This window comes from Mustelus asterias, unplaced genomic scaffold, assembly GCF_964213995.1.
Source record: "Mustelus asterias unplaced genomic scaffold, sMusAst1.hap1.1 HAP1_SCAFFOLD_1875, whole genome shotgun sequence".
NCBI classification, from domain to species: domain Eukaryota; kingdom Metazoa; phylum Chordata; class Chondrichthyes; order Carcharhiniformes; family Triakidae; genus Mustelus; species Mustelus asterias.
Genome location: NW_027591820.1, coordinates 23,317 through 42,227, shown reverse-complemented (window position 1 = coordinate 42,227; position 18,911 = coordinate 23,317). Strand labels below are relative to the sequence as shown.

The 18,911-nt window shown below is 53.6% G+C and overlaps 1 protein-coding gene across 2 annotated transcripts in view; it reads left to right on the top strand.

Annotated features, from left to right (window-relative positions):
- Window positions 1-18,785, top strand: part of LOC144488808 (secretory carrier-associated membrane protein 3-like) — a 34,162-nt gene extending 15,377 nt beyond the window's left edge. Inside the window, exons 7-8 of one of the 2 annotated variants that reach the window (XM_078206908.1) lie at window positions 1,575-1,692; window positions 18,251-18,785. In XM_078206908.1, the coding sequence (XP_078063034.1) occupies window positions 1,575-1,692; window positions 18,251-18,397 (265 nt within the window). In that variant the 3' untranslated portion in view covers window positions 18,398-18,785. The remainder of the gene's footprint in view (window positions 1-1,574; window positions 1,693-18,250) is intronic. The other variant, XM_078206909.1, reaches the window with a different exon arrangement.
- The last annotated feature ends 126 nt before the right edge of the window (window positions 18,786-18,911 follow it).

The window sequence follows — 18,911 nt, the reverse complement described above, 5'->3', positions numbered from 1 at the left end:
AGGCTGGTGGTCAGTAATGGTGACAGTCGCAATAGCTCCGCTCCATTGGGGTCCGTGGGGGCGACAGTGTACTGGAAGTAACACTAGCGTCACAGAGGTTTACAGCACGGAAACAGGCCCTTCGGCCCAACTTGTCCATACCGCCCTTTTTTTAACCCCTAAGCTAGTCCCAATTGCCCCTGTTTGGCCCATATCCCTCTATAACCATCGTACCCATGTAACTGTCTAAATGCTTTTTAAAGACAAAATTGTACCCGCCTCTACTACTGCCTCTGGCAGCTCGTTCCAGACACTCACCACCCTCTGTGTGAAAAAGTTGCCTCTCTGGATCCTCTTGTATCTCTCCCCTCTCACCTTAAACCTATGCCCTCTAGTTTTAGACTCCCCTACCTTTGGGAAAAGATATTGACTATCTAGCTGATCTGTGCCCCTCATTATTTTATAGACCTCTATAAGATCACCCCTCAGCCTCCTGCGCTCCAGAGAAAAAAGTCCCAGTCTATCCAGCCTCTCCTTATAACTCAAACCATCAAGTCCCGGTAGCATCCTAGTAAATCTTTGCTGCACTCTTTCTAGTTTAATAATATCCTTTCTATAATAGGGTGACCAGAACTGTACACAGTATTCCAAGTGTGGCCTCACCAATGTCTTGTACAACTTCAACAAGACGTCCCAACTCCTGTATTCAATGTTCTGACCGATGAAACCAAGCATGCCGAATGCCTTCTTCACCACTCTGTCCACCTGTGACTCCACTTTCAAGGAGCGATGAACATGTACCCCTAGATCTCTTTGTTCTGTAACTCTCCCCAACGTCCTACCATTAACTGAGTAAGTCCTGCCCTGGTTCAATCTACCAAACTGCATCACCTCGCATTTATGTTAATTAAACTCCATCTGCCATTCATCAGCCCACTGGCCCAATTGATCAGGATCCCGTTGCAATCCGAGTTAACCACCTTCACTGTCCACCAGGCCACCAATCTTGGTGTCATCTGCAAACTTAATAACCATGCCCACTAACCTTGATGTATGAGGAGAGATTGACCAGGTTAGGATTGTTTTCACTGGAGTTCAGACGAATGAGGGGTGGATCTCATAGAGACTTATAAAATTCTAACAGGACGAGACAGGGTCGATGCAGGGAGGATGTTCCCGATGGTGGGGGGAGTCCAGAACCAGGGGTCACAGCCTGAGGATTCGGGGCAGACCATTTAGGACGGAGGTGAGGAGACATTTCTTCACCCGGTGAGCCTGTGGAATTCATTACCACAGGAAGTAGCTGATGCCAAAACATTGAATGTATTCAGGAGGCGGCTGGATAGAGCACTTGGGGCGAACGGGATCAAAGGTTACGGGGAGAAAGCAGGATTCGGCTATTGAGTTGGATGATCAGCCATGACCGTAATGAATGGCGGAGCAGGCTCGAAGGGCCGAATGGCCTCCTCCTGCTCCTATCTTCTATGTTTCTATGTAACCCTGGGTGTAGTGAGAGTGAGGGCTGTTGCTGTGGGGTCGATGCTGTCTGTGACTCTGTCTCTCTCTCTCTCTCTCACTTCTCCTTTTCCCCGCAGTGGCTGGATTTCCTCGCTGTCTGCATTGAAGAGTAACGTAGGGGTGGCTGTCGTCATGTTGATGGTCTCGGTATTGTTCACCGGCTCCGCGGTGCTGGGAGTGGTGATGCTGAAGCGGGTGAGTTACAATAGCTCCGAGGAGCTCACCTCCGCTCTCCCCTCTCACACCATCACAGTTATTATAGGTGCAGTGCCCCTCCAGGCCTGGCGGTGATGCCAGTGAGGCAGTGAGGACAACATGGCCCATGTTACACCGGGACAAGAGGAGGCCATTCAGCCCCTCTCTCTCTCGAGACTGTTACACAGGAACAGGAGGAGGCCATTCAGCCCCTCTCTCTCTCTCGAGTCTGTTACACAGGAACAGGAGGCGGCCATTCAGCCCCTCTCTCTCGAGTCTGTTACACAGGAATAGGAGGAGGCCATTCAGCCCCTCTCTCTCGAGACTGTTACACAGGAACAGGAGGAGGCCATTCGGCCCCTCTCTCTCTCGAGGCTGTTACACAAGAACAGGAGGAGGCCATTCAGCCCCTCTCTCTCTCGACTGTTACACAGGAACAGGGGGAGGCCATTCAGCTCCCCTCTCTTGAGGCTGTTACACAGGAACAGGAGGAGGCCATTCGGCCCCTCTCTCTCTCGAGGCTGTTACACAAGAACAGGAAGAGGCCATTCAGCCCCTTGAGCCTGTTACACAGGAACAGGAGAGGCCATTCAGCCCCTTGGGCCAGGCACACAGGAACAGGAGGAGGCAATTCAGCCGTTCTGAGATCCGTATCTTGGTTCTTGTAACCCTTTGTACCCTGAAACAAACTGATCAATGTCATATTTCTAGTTAATTCTGAATAGTTTTTCCGTGGGAAAGAGTTCTGTATTTCCACCCCAGTGAGTGTGGAACTCCCTCTTGACATCACTCTGGCCCTGTTTGGGATGTTAAGGTTCTGCCCCAATCAGAGTGCCCATAGATCTGTACACTGGAGAATCCAGGCCTCCTCTGTGTAGCCTGTCCATGAACCTGGTATTATTCTGGTGCGTCAGCCCTGCACCCACTCCAAAGCCAGTGCCCAGATCTGATCGCAGTTACTCCAGACAGGCTCCGATCACACCAACCTATCATCAGGTAAAATAAAGACAAGTGTGTGCTTGCTGAGAGTTTAGACACGGTGACACAGTGGGTTAACACTGCTGCCTCACAGTGACACGGTGACACAGTGGGTTAACACTGCTGCCTCACAGTGACACGGTGACACAGTGGGTTAACACTGCTCCCTCACAGTGACACGGTGACACAGTGGGTTAACACTGCTGCCTCACAGTGACACGGTGACACAGTGGGTTAACACTGCTGTCTCACAGCGACACAGTGACACAGTGGGTTAACACTGCTGTCTCACAGTGACACAGTGGGTTAACACTGCTGCCTCACAGTGACACGGTGACACAGTGGGTTAACACTGCTGCCTCACGGTGACACAGTGGGTTAACACTGCTGCCTCACAGTGACACGGTGACACAGTGGGTTAACACTGCTGCCTCACAGTGACACAGTGGGTTAACACTGCTGTCTCACAGTGACACGGTGACACAGTGGGTTAACACTGCTGCCTCACAGTGACACGGTGACACAGTGGGTTAACACTGCTGTCTCACAGTGACACGATGACACAGTGGGTTAACACTGCTCCCTCACAGTGACACGATGACACAGTGGGTTAACACTGCTGTCTCACAGTGACACGATGACACAGTGGGTTAACACTGCTCCCTCACAGTGACACGATGACACAGTGGGTTAACACTGCTGTCTCACAGTGACACGGTGACACAGTGGGTTAACACTGCTGCCTCACAGTGACACGGTGACACAGTGGGTTAACACTGCTGCCTCACAGTGACACGGTGACACAGTGGGTTAACACTGCTGTCTCACAGTGACACGATGACACAGTGGGTTAACACTGCTGTCTCACAGTGACACGATGACACAGTGGGTTAACACTGCTGCCTCACAGTGACACGATGACACAGTGGGTTAACACTGCTGCCTCACAGTGACACGGTGACACAGTGGGTTAACACTGCTGTCTCACAGTGACACGATGACACAGTGGGTTAACACTGCTGCCTCACAGTGACACGGTGACACAGTGGGTTAACACTGCTGTCTCACAGTGACACGGTGTCACAGTGGGTTAACACTGCTGTCTCACAGTGACACGGTGACACAGTGGGTTAACACTGCTGCCTCACAGTGACACGGTGACACAGTGGGTTAACACTGCTGCCTCACAGTGACACGGTGACACAGTGGGTTAACACTGCTGTCTCACAGTGACACGGTGACACAGTGGGTTAACACTGCTGTCTCACATTGACACGGTGACACAGTGGGTTAACACTGCTGCCTCACAGTGACACGGTGACACAGTGGTTAACACTGCTGCCTCACAGTGACACGGTGACACAGTGGTTAACACTGCTGCCTCACAGTGACACGGTGACACAGTGGGTTAACACTGCTGTCTCACAGTGACACGGTGACACAGTGGGTTAACACTGCTGTCTCACAGTGACACGGTGACACAGTGGGTTAACACTGCTCCCTCACAGTGACACGGTGACACAGTGGGTTAACACTGCTCCCTCACAGTGACACGGTGACACAGTGGGTTAACACTGCTGTCTCACAGTGACACGGTGACACAGTGGTTAACACTGCTCCCTCACAGTGACACGGTGACACAGTGGTTAACACTGCTCCCTCACAGTGACACGGTGACACAGTGGGTTAACACTGCTCCCTCACAGTGACACGGTGACACAGTGGGTTAACACTGCTGCCTCACAGTGACACGGTGACACAGTGGGTTAACACTGCTCCCTCACAGTGACACGGTGACACAGTGGGTTAACACTGCTGTCTCACAGTGACACGGTGACACAGTGGTTAACACTGCTCCCTCACAGTGACACGGTGACACAGTGGGTTAACACTGCTGCCTCACAGTGACACGGTGACACAGTGGGTTAACGCTGCTGTCTCACAGTGACACGGTGACACAGTGGTTAACACTGCTCCCTCACAGTGACACGGTGACACAGTGGGTTAACACTGCTGCCTCACAGTGACACGGTGACACAGTGGGTTAACACTGCTCCCTCACAGTGACACGGTGACAGAGTGGGTTAACACTGCTGCCTCACAGTGACACGGTGACACAGTGGGTTAACACTGCTGTCTCACAGTGACACAGTGGGTTAACACTGCTGTCTCACAGTGACACGGTGACACAGTGGGTTAACACTGCTGCCTCGCAGTGACACGGTGACACAGTGGTTAACACTGCTGTCTCACAGTGACACGGTGACACAGTGGGTTAACACTGCTGCCTCACAGTGACACGGTGACACAGTGGGTTAACACTGCTGCCTCACAGTGACACGGTGACACAGTGGGTTAACACTGCGCCCTCACAGTGACACAGTGGGTTAACACTGCTGCCTCACAGTGACACGGTGGCACAGCGGTTAGCACTGCTGCCTCACAGTGACACGGTGACACAGTGGGTTAACACTGCTGCCTCACAGCGACACGGTGGCACAGTGGGTTAACACTGCTGCCTCACAGTGACACGGTGACACAGTGGGTTAACACTGCTGTCTCACAGTGACACGGTGACACAGTGGGTTAACACTGCTGTCTCACAGTGACACGGTGACACAGTGGGTTAACACTGCTGCCTCACAGTGACACGGTGACACAGTGGGTTAACACTGCTGTCTCACAGTGACACGGTGACACAGTGGGTTAACACTGCTGTCTCACAGTGACACGGTGACACAGTGGGTTAACACTGCTGTCTCACAGTGACACAGTGGGTTAACACTGCTGTCTCACAGCGCCACAGTGACACAGTGGGTTAACGCTGCTGCCTCACAGTGACACAGTGGGTTAACACTGCTGCCTCACAGTGACACGGTGACACAGTGGGTTAACACTGCTGTCTCACAGTGACACGGTGACACAGTGGGTTAACACTGCTGTCTCACAGTGACACGGTGACACAGTGGGTTAACACTGCTGCCTCACAGTGACACGGTGACACAGTGGGTTAACACTGCTGCCTCACAGTGACACGGTGACACAGTGGGTTAACACTGCTGTCTCACAGTGACACGGTGACACAGTGGGTTAACACTGCTGCCTCACAGTGACACGGTGACACAGTGGGTTAACACTGCTCCCTCACAGTGACACGGTGACACAGTGGGTTAACACTGCTCCCTCACAGTGACACGGTGACACAGTGGGTTAACACTGCTGCCTCACAGTGACACGGTGACACAGTGGGTTAACACTGCTGCCTCACAGTGACACGGTGACACAGTGGGTTAACACTGCTGCCTCACAGCGACACGGTGACACAGTGGGTTAACACTGCTGTCTCACAGTGACACGGTGACACAGTGGGTTAACACTGCTGTCTCACAGTGACACGGTGACACAGTGGGTTAACACTGCTGCCTCACAGTGACACGGTGACACAGTGGTTAACACTGCTGTCTCACAGTGACACGGTGACACAGTGGGTTAACACTGCTGTCTCACAGTGACACGGTGACACAGTGGGTTAACACTGCTGTCTCACAGTGACACGGTGACACAGTGGTTCGCACTGCTGCCTCACAGCGACACGGTGACACAGTGGGTTAACACTGCTGTCTCACAGTGACACGGTGACAGTGGGTTAACACTGCTGCCTCACAGTGACACGGTGACACAGTGGGTTAACACTGCTGCCTCACAGTGACACGGTGACACAGTGAGTTAACACTGCTGCCTCACAGTGACACGGTGACACAGTGGGTTAACACTGCTGCCTCACAGTTACACGGTGACACAGTGGGTTAACACTGCTGCCTCACAGTGACACGGTGACACAGTGGGTTAACACTGCTCCCTCACAGTGACACGGTGACACAGTGGGTTAACACTGCTGTCTCACAGTGACACGATGACACAGTGGGTTAACACTGCTGCCTCACAGCGACACGGTGACACAGTGGGTTAACACTGCTGTCTCACAGCGACACGGTGACACAGTGGGTTAACACTGCTGCCTCACAGTGACACGGTGACACAGTGGGTTAACACTGCTGCCTCACAGTGACACGGTGACACAGTGGGTTAACACTGCTCCCTCACAGCGACACGGTGGCACAGTGGGTTAACACTGCTGTCTCACAGTGACACGGTGACACAGTGGGTTAACACTGCTGTCTCACAGTGACACGGTGACACAGTGGGTTAACACTGCTGTCTCACAGTGACACGGTGACACAGTGGGTTAACACTGCTCCCTCACAGTGACACGGTGACACAGTGGGTTAACACTGCTCCCTCACAGTGACACGGTGACACAGTGGGTTAACACTGCTGTCTCACAGTGACACGGTGACACAGTGGGTTAACACTGCTGCCTCACAGTGACACGGTGACACAGTGGGTTAACACTGCTGTCTCACAGTGACACGGTGACACAGTGGTTAACACTGCTCCCTCACAGTGACACGGTGACACAGTGGTTAACACTGCTCCCTCACAGTGACACGGTGACACAGTGGGTTAACACTGCTCCCTCACAGTGACACGGTGACACAGTGGGTTAACACTGCTGCCTCACAGTGACACGGTGACACAGTGGGTTAACACTGCTCCCTCACAGTGACACGGTGACAGAGTGGGTTAACACTGCTGTCTCACAGTGACACGGTGACACAGTGGTTAACACTGCTCCCTCACAGTGACACGGTGACACAGTGGGTTAACACTGCTGCCTCACAGTGACACGGTGACACAGTGGGTTAACACTGCTGTCTCACAGTGACACGGTGACACAGTGGTTAACACTGCTCCCTCACAGTGACACGGTGACACAGTGGGTTAACACTGCTGCCTCACAGTGACACGGTGACACAGTGGGTTAACACTGCTCCCTCACAGTGACACGGTGACAGAGTGGGTTAACACTGCTGCCTCACAGTGACACGGTGACACAGTGGGTTAACACTGCTGTCTCACAGTGACACAGTGACACAGTGGGTTAACACTGCTGCCTCACAGTGACACGGTGACACAGTGGTTAACACTGCTGTCTCACAGTGACACGGTGACACAGTGGGTTAACACTGCTGCCTCACAGTGACACGGTGACACAGTGGGTTAACACTGCTGCCTCACAGTGACACGGTGGCACAGCGGTTAGCACTGCTGCCTCACAGTGACACGGTGACACAGTGGGTTAACACTGCTGCCTCACAGTGACACGGTGACACAGTGGGTTAACACTGCGCCCTCACAGTGACACAGTGGGTTAACACTGCTGCCTCACAGTGACACGGTGGCACAGCGGTTAGCACTGCTGCCTCACAGTGACACGGTGACACAGTGGGTTAACACTGCTGCCTCACAGCGACACGGTGACACAGTGGTTAACACTGCTGCCTCACAGCGACACGGTGGCACAGTGGGTTAACACTGCTGCCTCACAGTGACACGGTGACACAGTGGGTTAACACTGCTGTCTCACAGTGACACGGTGACACAGTGGGTTAACACTGCTGTCTCACAGTGACACGGTGACACAGTGGGTTAACACTGCTGTCTCACAGTGACACAGTGGGTTAACACTGCTGTCTCACAGCGACACAGTGACACAGTGGGTTAACGCTGCTGCCTCACAGTGACACAGTGGGTTAACACTGCTGCCTCACAGTGACACGGTGACACAGTGGGTTAACACTGCTGTCTCACAGTGACACGGTGACACAGTGGGTTAACACTGCTGTCTCACAGCGACACAGTGACACAGTGGGTTAACGCTGCTGCCTCACAGTGACACAGTGGGTTAACACTGCTGCCTCACAGTGACACGGTGACACAGTGGGTTAACACTGCTGCCTCACAGTGACACGGTGACACAGTGGGTTAACACTGCTCCCTCACAGTGACACGGTGACACAGTGGGTTAACACTGCTGCCTCACAGTGACACGGTGACACAGTGGGTTAACACTGCTCCCTCACAGTGACACAGTGACACAGTGGGTTAACACTGCTCCCTCACAGTGACACGGTGACACAGTGGGTTAACACTGCTGCCTCACAGTGACACGGTGACACAGTGGGTTAACACTGCTGCCTCACAGTGACACGGTGACACAGTGGTTAACACTGCTGTCTCACAGTGACACGGTGACACAGTGGGTTAACACTGCTGCCTCACAGTGACACGGTGACACAGTGGGTTAACACTGCTGCCTCACAGCGACACGGTGACACAGTGGGTTAACACTGCTGTCTCACAGTGACACGGTGACACAGTGGGTTAACACTGCTGTCTCACAGTGACACGGTGACACAGTGGGTTAACACTGCTGCCTCACAGTGACACGGTGACAGTGGTTAACACTGCTGTCTCACAGTGACACGGTGACACAGTGGTTCGCACTGCTGCCTCACAGCGACACGGTGACACAGTGGGTTAACACTGCTGTCTCACAGTGACACGGTGACAGTGGGTTAACACTGCTGCCTCACAGTGACACGGTGACACAGTGGGTTAACACTGCTGCCTCACAGTGACACGGTGACACAGTGAGTTAACACAGCTGCCTCACAGTGACACGGTGACACAGTGGGTTAACACTGCTGCCTCACAGTGACACGGTGACACAGTGGGTTAACACTGCTGTCTCACAGTGACACGGTGACACAGTGGGTTAACACTGCTGTCTCACAGTGACATGGTGACACAGTGGGTTAACACTGCTGCCTCACAGTGACACGGTGACACAGTGGGTTAACACTGCTCCCGCACAGTGACACAGTGACACAGTGGGTTAACACTGCTGCCTCACAGTGACACGGTGACACAGTGGGTTAACACTGCTGCCTCACAGTGACACGGTGACACAGTGGTTAACACTGCTGCCTCACAGTGACACGGTGACACAGTGGGTTAACACTGCTGCCTCACAGTGACACGGTGACACAGTGGGTTAACACTGCTCCCTCACAGTGACACGGTGACACAGTGGGTTAACACTGCTGTCTCACAGTGACACAGTGGGTTAACACTGCTGTCTCACAGTGACACGGTGACACAGTGGGTTAACACTGCTGTCTCACAGTGACACAGTGGGTTAACACTGCTGCCTCACAGTGACACAGTGACACAGTGGGTTAACACTGCTGCCTCACAGTGACACGGTGACACAGTGGGTTAACACTGCTGCCTCACAGTGACACGGTGACACAGTGGTTAACACTGCTGCCTCACAGTGACACGGTGACACAGTGGGTTAACACTGCTGCCTCACAGTGACACGGTGACACAGTGGGTTAACACTGCTGTCTCACAGTGACACGGTGACACAGTGGGTTAACACTGCTGCCTCACAGTGACACGGTGACACAGTGGGTTAACACTGCTCCCTCACAGTGACACGGTGACACCGTGGGTTAACACTGCTGCCTCACAGTGACACGGTGACACAGTGGGTTAACACTGCTGCCTCACAGTGACACGGTGACACAGTGGGTTAACACTGCTGCCTCACAGTGACACGGTGACACAGTGGGTTAACACTGCTGTCTCACAGTGACACGGTGACACAGTGGGTTAACACTGCTGCCTCACAGTGACACGGTGACACAGTGGGTTAACACTGCTGCCTCACAGTGACACGGTGACACAGTGGGTTAACACTGCTGCCTCACAGTGACACGGTGACACAGTGGGTTAACACTGCTGCCTCACAGTGACACGGTGACACAGTGGGTTAACACTGCTGCCTCACAGTGACATGGTGGCACAGTGGGTTAACACTGCTCCCTCACAGTGACACGGTGACACAGTGGGTTAACACTGCTGCCTCACAGTGACACGGTGACACAGTGGGTTAACACTGCTGTCTCACAGTGACACGGTGACACAGTGGGTTAACACTGCTGTCTCACAGTGACACGGTGACACAGTGGGTTAACACTGCTGTCTCACAGTGACACGGTGACACAGTGGGTTAACACTGCTGCCTCACAGTGACACGGTGACACAGTGGGTTAACACTGCTGTCTCACAGTGACACAGTGGGTTAACACTGCTGCCTCACAGTGACACGGTGACACAGTGGGTTAACACTGCTGCCTCACAGTGACACGGTGACACAGTGGGTTAACACTGCTGCCTCACAGTGACACGGTGACACAGTGGGTTAACACTGCTGCCTCACAGTGACATGGTGGCACAGTGGGTTAACACTGCTCCCTCACAGTGACGCGGTGACACAGTGGGTTAACACTGCTCCCTCACAGTGACACGGTGACACAGTGGGTTAACACTGCTCCCTCACAGTGACACGGTGACACAGTGGGTTAACACTGCTGCCTCACAGTGACACGGTGACACAGTGGGTTAACACTGCTGTCTCAGTGACACGGTGACACAGTGGGTTAACACTGCTGTCTCACAGTGACACGGTGACACTGGGTTAACACTGCTGCCTCACAGCGACACGGTGACACAGTGGGTTAACACTGCTGCCTCACAGTGACACGGTGACACAGTGGGTTAACACTGCTGTCTCACATTGACACGGTGACACAGTGGGTTAACACTGCTCCCTCACAGTGACACGGTGACACAGTGGGTTAACACTGCTGTCTCACATTGACACGGTGACACAGTGGGTTAACACTGCTGCCTCACAGTGACACGGTGACACAGTGGGTTAACACTGCTGTCTCACAGTGACACGGTGACACAGTGGGTTAACACTGCTGCCTCACAGCGACACGGTGACACAGTGGGTTAACACTGCTGTCTCACATTGACACGGTGACACAGTGGGTTAACACTGCTGCCTCACAGTGACACGGTGACACAGTGGGTTAACACTGCTGCCTCACAGTGACACAGTGACACAGTGGGTTAACACTGCTGTCTCACATTGACACGGTGACACAGTGGGTTAACACTGCTGCCTCACAGTGACACGGTGACACAGTGGGTTAACACTGCTGCCTCACAGCGACACGGTGACACAGTGGGTTAACACTGCTGCCTCACGGTGACACAGTGGGTTAACACTGCTGTCTCACATTGACACGGTGACACAGTGGGTTAACACTGCTGCCTCACAGTGACACGGTGACACAGTGGGTTAACACTGCTGTCTCACATTGACACGGTGACACAGTGGGTTAACACTGCTGTCTCACATTGACACGGTGACACAGTGGGTTAACACTGCTCCCTCACAGTGACACGGTGACACAGTGGGTTAACACTGCTGCCTCACAGTGACACGGTGACACAGTGGGTTAACACTGCTCCCTCACAGTGACACGGTGACACAGTGGGTTAACACTGCTCCCTCACAGTGACACGGTGACACAGTGGGTTAACACTGCTGTCTCACAGTGACACGATGACACAGTGGGTTAACACTGCTGCCTCACAGTGACACGGTGACACAGTGGGTTAACACTGCTGCCTCACAGCGACACGGTGACACAGTGGGTTAACACTGCTGTCTCACATTGACACGGTGACACAGTGGGTTAACACTGCTCCCTCACAGTGACACGGTGACACAGTGGGTTAACACTGCTGTCTCACAGTGACACGGTGACACAGTGGGTTAACACTGCTGTCTCACAGTGACACGGTGACACAGTGGGTTAACACTGCTGTCTCACAGTGACACGATGACACAGTGGGTTAACACTGCTGCCTCACAGTGACACGATGACACAGTGGGTTAACACTGCTGTCTCACAGTGACACGGTGACACAGTGGGTTAACACTGCTGTCTCACAGTGACACGATGACACAGTGGGTTAACACTGCTGTCTCACAGTGACACGATGACACAGTGGGTTAACACTGCTGCCTCACAGTGACACGATGACACAGTGGGTTAACACTGCTGCCTCACAGTGACACGGTGACACAGTGGGTTAACACTGCTGCCTCACAGTGACACGGTGACACAGTGGGTTAACACTGCTGTCTCACAGCGACACGGTGACACAGTGGGTTAACACTGCTCCCTCACAGTGACACGGTGACACAGTGGGTTAACACTGCTGTCTCACAGTGACACGGTGACACAGTGGGTTAACACTGCTGTCTCACAGTGACACGATGACACAGTGGGTTAACACTGCTGTCTCACAGTGACACGATGACACAGTGGGTTAACACTGCTGTCTCACAGTGACACGATGACACAGTGGGTTAACACTGCTGCCTCACAGTGACACGGTGACACAGTGGGTTAACACTGCTGTCTCACAGTGACACGATGACACAGTGGGTTAACACTGCTGCCTCACAGTGACACGGTGACACAGTGGGTTAACACTGCTGCCTCACAGTGACACGGTGACACAGTGGGTTAACACTGCTGCCTCACAGTGACACGGTGACACAGTGGGTTAACACTGCTGTCTCACAGTGACACGGTGACACAGTGGGTTAACACTGCTGTCTCACAGTGACACGGTGACACAGTGGGTTAACACTGCTGTCTCACAGTGACACAGTGACACAGTGGGTTAACACTGCTGTCTCACAGTGACACGGTGACACAGTGGGTTAACACTGCTCCCTCACAGTGACACGGTGACACAGTGGGTTAACACTGCTGTCTCACAGTGACACGGTGACACAGTGGGTTAACACTGCTGCCTCACAGCGACACGGTGACACAGTGGGTTAACACTGCTGTCTCACAGTGACACGGTGACACAGTGGGTTAACACTGCTGCCTCACAGTGACACGGTGACACAGTGGGTTAACACTGCTGTCTCACAGTGACACGGTGACACAGTGGGTTAACACTGCTGCCTCACAGTGACACGGTGACACAGTGGGTTAACACTGCTGTCTCACAGTGACACGGTGACACAGTGGGTTAACACTGCTCCCTCACAGTGACACGGTGACACAGTGGGTTAACACTGCTGCCTCACAGTGACACGGTGACACAGTGGGTTAACACTGCTGCCTCACAGTGACACGGTGACACAGTGGGTTAACACTGCTGCCTCACAGTGGCACGGTGACACAGTGGGTTAACACTGCTGCCTCACAGTGACACGGTGGCACAGTGGGTTAACACTGCTCCCTCACAGTGACACGGTGACAAAGTGGGTTAACACTGCTGCCTCACAGTGACACGGTGACACAGTGGGTTAACACTGCTCCCTCACAGTGACACGGTGACACAGTGGGTTAACACTGCTGTCTCACAGTGACACGGTGACACAGTGGGTTAACACTGCTCCCTCACAGTGACACGGTGACACAGTGGGTTAACACTGCTGCCTCACAGTGACACGGTGACACAGTGGGTTAACACTGCTGCCTCACAGTGACACGGTGACACAGTGGGTTAACACTGCTGCCTCACAGTGACACGGTGACACAGTGGGTTAACACTGCTGTCTCACAGTGACACAGTGACACAGTGGGTTAACACTGCTGCCTCACAGTGACACGGTGACACAGTGGGTTAACACTGCTGCCTCACAGTGACACGGTGACACAGTGGGTTAACACTGCTGCCTCACAGTGACACGGTGACACAGTGGGTTAACACTGCTGCCTCACAGTGACACGGTGACACAGTGGGTTAACACTGCTGCCTCACAGTGACACGGTGACACAGTGGGTTAACACTGCTGTCTCACAGTGACACGGTGACACAGTGGGTTAACACTGCTGCCTCACAGTGACACGGTGACACAGTGGGTTAACACTGCTGTCTCACATTGACACGGTGACACAGTGGGTTAACACTGCTCCCTCACAGTGACACGGTGGCACAGTGGGTTAACACTGCTGTCTCACAGTGACACGGTGACACAGTGGGTTAACACTGCTGTCTCACAGTGACACGGTGACACAGTGGGTTAACACTGCTGCCCCACGGTGACACAGTGGGTTAACACTGCTGCCTCACAGTGACACGGTGACACAGTGGGTTAACACTGCTGTCTCACAGTGACACGGTGAGACAGTGGGTTAACACTGCTGTCTCACAGTGACACGGTGACACAGTGGGTTAACACTGCTGCCTCACAGTGACACGGTGACACAGTGGGTTAACACTGCTGCCTCACAGTGACACGGTGACACAGTGGGTTAACACTGCTGCCTCACAGTGACACGGTGACACAGTGGGTTAACACTGCTGTCTCACAGTGACACGGTGACACAGTGGGTTAACACTGCTGCCTCACAGTGACACGGTGACACAGTGGGTTAACACTGCTGCCTCACAGTGACACGGTGACACAGTGGGTTAACACTGCTGCCTCACAGTGACACGGTGACACAGTGGGTTAACACTGCTCCCTCACAGTGACACAGTGGGTTAACACTGCTGCCCCACGGTGACACAGTGGGTTAACACTGCTCCCTCACAGTGACACGGTGACACAGTGGGTTAACACTGCTGTCTCACAGTGACACGGTGACACAGTGGGTTAACACTGCTGCCTCACAGTGACACGGTGACACAGTGGGTTAACACTGCTCCCTCACAGTGACACGATGACACAGTGGGTTAACACTGCTGTCTCACAGTGACACGGTGACACAGTGGGTTAACACTGCTGCCTCACAGTGACACGGTGACACAGTGGGTTAACACTGCTCCCTCACAGTGACACGGTGACACAGTGGGTTAACACTGCTGTCTCACAGTGACACGGTGACACAGTGGGTTAACACTGCTGTCTCACAGCGACACGGTGACACAGTGGGTTAACACTGCTGTCTCACAGTGACACGGTGACACAGTGGGTTAACACTGCTGCCTCACAGTGACACGGTGACACAGTGGGTTAACACTGCTGCCTCACAGTGACACGGTGACACAGTGGGTTAACACTGCTGTCTCACAGTGACACGGTGACACAGTGGGTTAACACTGCTGTCTCACAGCGACACGGTGACACAGTGGGTTAACACTGCTGTCTCACAGTGACACGGTGACACAGTGGGTTAACACTGCTGCCTCACAGTGACACGGTGACACAGTGGGTTAACACTGCTGCCTCACAGTGACACAGTGACACAGTGGGTTAACACTGCTGCCTCACAGTGACACGGTGACACAGTGGGTTAACACTGCTGCCTCACAGTGACACGGTGACACAGTGGGTTAACACTGCTGCCTCACAGTGACACGGTGACACAGTGGTTAACACTGCTGCCTCACAGTGACACGGTGACACAGTGGGTTAACACTGCTGCCTCACAGTGACACGGTGACACAGTGGGTTAACACTGCTGTCTCACATTGACACGGTGACACAGTGGGTTAACACTGCTGTCTCACAGTGACACGGTGACACAGTGGGTTAACACTGCTCCCTCACAGTGACACAGTGGGTTAACACTGCTGCCCCACGGTGACACAGTGGGTTAACACTGCTCCCTCACAGTGACACAGTGGGTTAACACTGCTGCCCCACGGTGACACAGTGGGTTAACACTGCTGCCTCACAGTGACACGGTGACACAGTGGGTTAACACTGCTGCCTCACAGTGACACGGTGACACAGTGGGTTAACACTGCTGTCTCACAGTGACACGGTGACACAGTGGGTTAACACTGCTGTCTCACAGCGACACGGTGACACAGTGGGTTAACACTGCTGTCTCACAGTGACACGGTGACACAGTGGGTTAACACTGCTGTCTCACAGTGACACGGTGACACAGTGGGTTAACACTGCTGCCTCACAGTGACACAGTGACACAGTGGGTTAACACTGCTGCCTCACAGTGACACGGTGACACAGTGGGTTAACACTGCTGCCTCACAGTGACACGGTGACACAGTGGGTTAACACTGCTGCCTCACAGTGACACGGTGACACAGTGGTTAACACTGCTGCCTCACAGTGACACGGTGACACAGTGGGTTAACACTGCTGCCTCACAGTGACACGGTGACACAGTGGGTTAACACTGCTGTCTCACATTGACACGGTGACACAGTGGGTTAACACTGCTGTCTCACAGTGACACGGTGACACAGTGGGTTAACACTGCTCCCTCACAGTGACACAGTGGGTTAACACTGCTGCCCCACGGTGACACAGTGGGTTAACACTGCTCCCTCACAGTGACACAGTGGGTTAACACTGCTGCCCCACGGTGACACAGTGGGTTAACACTGCTGCCTCACAGTGACACGGTGACACAGTGGGTTAACACTGCTCCCTCACAGTGACACGGTGACACAGTGGGTTAACACTGCTGTCTCACAGTGACACGGTGACACAGTGGGTTAACACTGCTGTCTCACAGTGACACGGTGACACAGTGGGTTAACACTGCTGCCTCACAGTGACACAGTGACACAGTGGGTTAACACTGCTCCCTCACAGTGACACGGTGACACAGTGGGTTAACACTGCTGTCTCACAGTGACACGGTGACACAGTGGGTTAACACTGCTGCCTCACAGTGACACAGTGACACAGTGGGTTAACACTGCTGCCTCACAGTGACACGGTGACACAGTGGGTTAACACTGCTGCCTCACAGTGACACGGTGACACAGTGGGTTAACACTGCTGCCTCACAGTGACACGGTGGCACAGTGGGTTAACACTGCTGTCTCACAGTGACACGGTGACACAGTGGGTTAACACTGCTGTCTCACAGTGACACAGTGACACAGTGGGTTAACACTGCTGCCACACAGTGACACGGTGACACAGTGGGTTAACACTGCTGCCTCTCAGTGACACGGTGACACAGTGGGTTAACACTGCTGCCTCACAGTGACACGGTGACACAGTGGGTTAACACTGCTGCCTCACGGTGACACAGTGGGTTAACACTGCTGCCTCACGGTGACACAGTGGGTTAACACTGCTGTCTCACAGTGACACGGTGACACAGTGGGTTAACACTGCTGCCTCACAGCGACACGGTGACACAGTGGGTTAACACTGCTGTCTCACAGTGACACGGTGACACAGTGGGTTAACACTGCTGCCTCACGGTGACACAGTGGGTTAACACTGCTGCCTCACGGTGACACAGTGGGTTAACACTGCTGTCTCACAGTGACACGGTGACACAGTGGGTTAACACTGCTGCCTCACAGCGACACGGTGACACAGTGGGTTAACACTGCTGCCTCACAGTGACACGGTGACACAGTGGTTAACACTGCTGCCTCACAGGGACACAGTGGGTTAACACTGCTGCCTCACAGTGCCAGGGACCCGGGTTCGATTCCCGGCTTGGATCACTGTCTGTGTGGAGTCTGCATGTTCTCCCCGTGTCTGTGTGTGTTTCCTCCGGGTGCTCCGGTTTCCTCCCACAGTCCGAAAGACGTGCTGGTTAGGGTGCATCGGCTGTGCTAAATTCTCCCTCAGTGTAACCCGAACAGGAGTGTCGGCGACTGGGGGAATTTCACAGTAACTTCATTGCAGTGTTAATGTAAGCTGACGTGTGACACTGATAAGCTAAACTCCTCCCCGAGTTATTTGGGTTTGTGGGCCTTGGGTTTAAGCACATTCTAAGTTAAAGCAGTGGGAGGAACGGTGTGCCTCCCAGTAATGGCTTTCCCTCCCTGGCTGCAGGTTCACTCGCTGTACCGAAGGACTGGTGCCAGCTTCCAGAAGGCACAAGAGGAACTGGCAGCCGGAGTCATGTCGAACCAGGCCATGCGGAACGCGGCGGGGACGGCGGCTGGGGCAGCGGCACAAAACACCTTCCAACGCAACTGACAGCGTGAGGCAGCCACGCACGCACACCCTCACCCCACCCCCCCCGCCTCTCTCCCCTCACCCCCGCCCCCCCCTCTCTGTCCCTTGCCCCCTCTCCCCCTCCCCCCCCCCCCCCCCCCCCCCCTCCATAGAGAGAGAAAAACGAACTCCCAACTCTCATTCAGCCTCGTCAGCCAATCACGGCACCTTCCTGCTGCTTAGCCAATCGGGAAACTCTGCCTGCCGTTGAGGGTTAAAGGTCGTGCCAAATGATTGACTGCTGCATCATGGGTTTTTATTGGATATTAATTTTTTTTCTGCTCTGAATTCTGCAGACTTTGTGTTCCCGGTTAATAAATGGAAGCAACCTCTGTATGTTTGTTGCTCTGGAGCCTACGGTTTAAACACATCTTACATGCTTGGTTTCATTTTGTTTATTTAATATTCACCCGGGCAGCGAGGTTGACCCATCGACTGAACCAGGTGACTGAGACCTTACTAGGATGCTACCGGGACTTGATGAGTTGAGTTATAA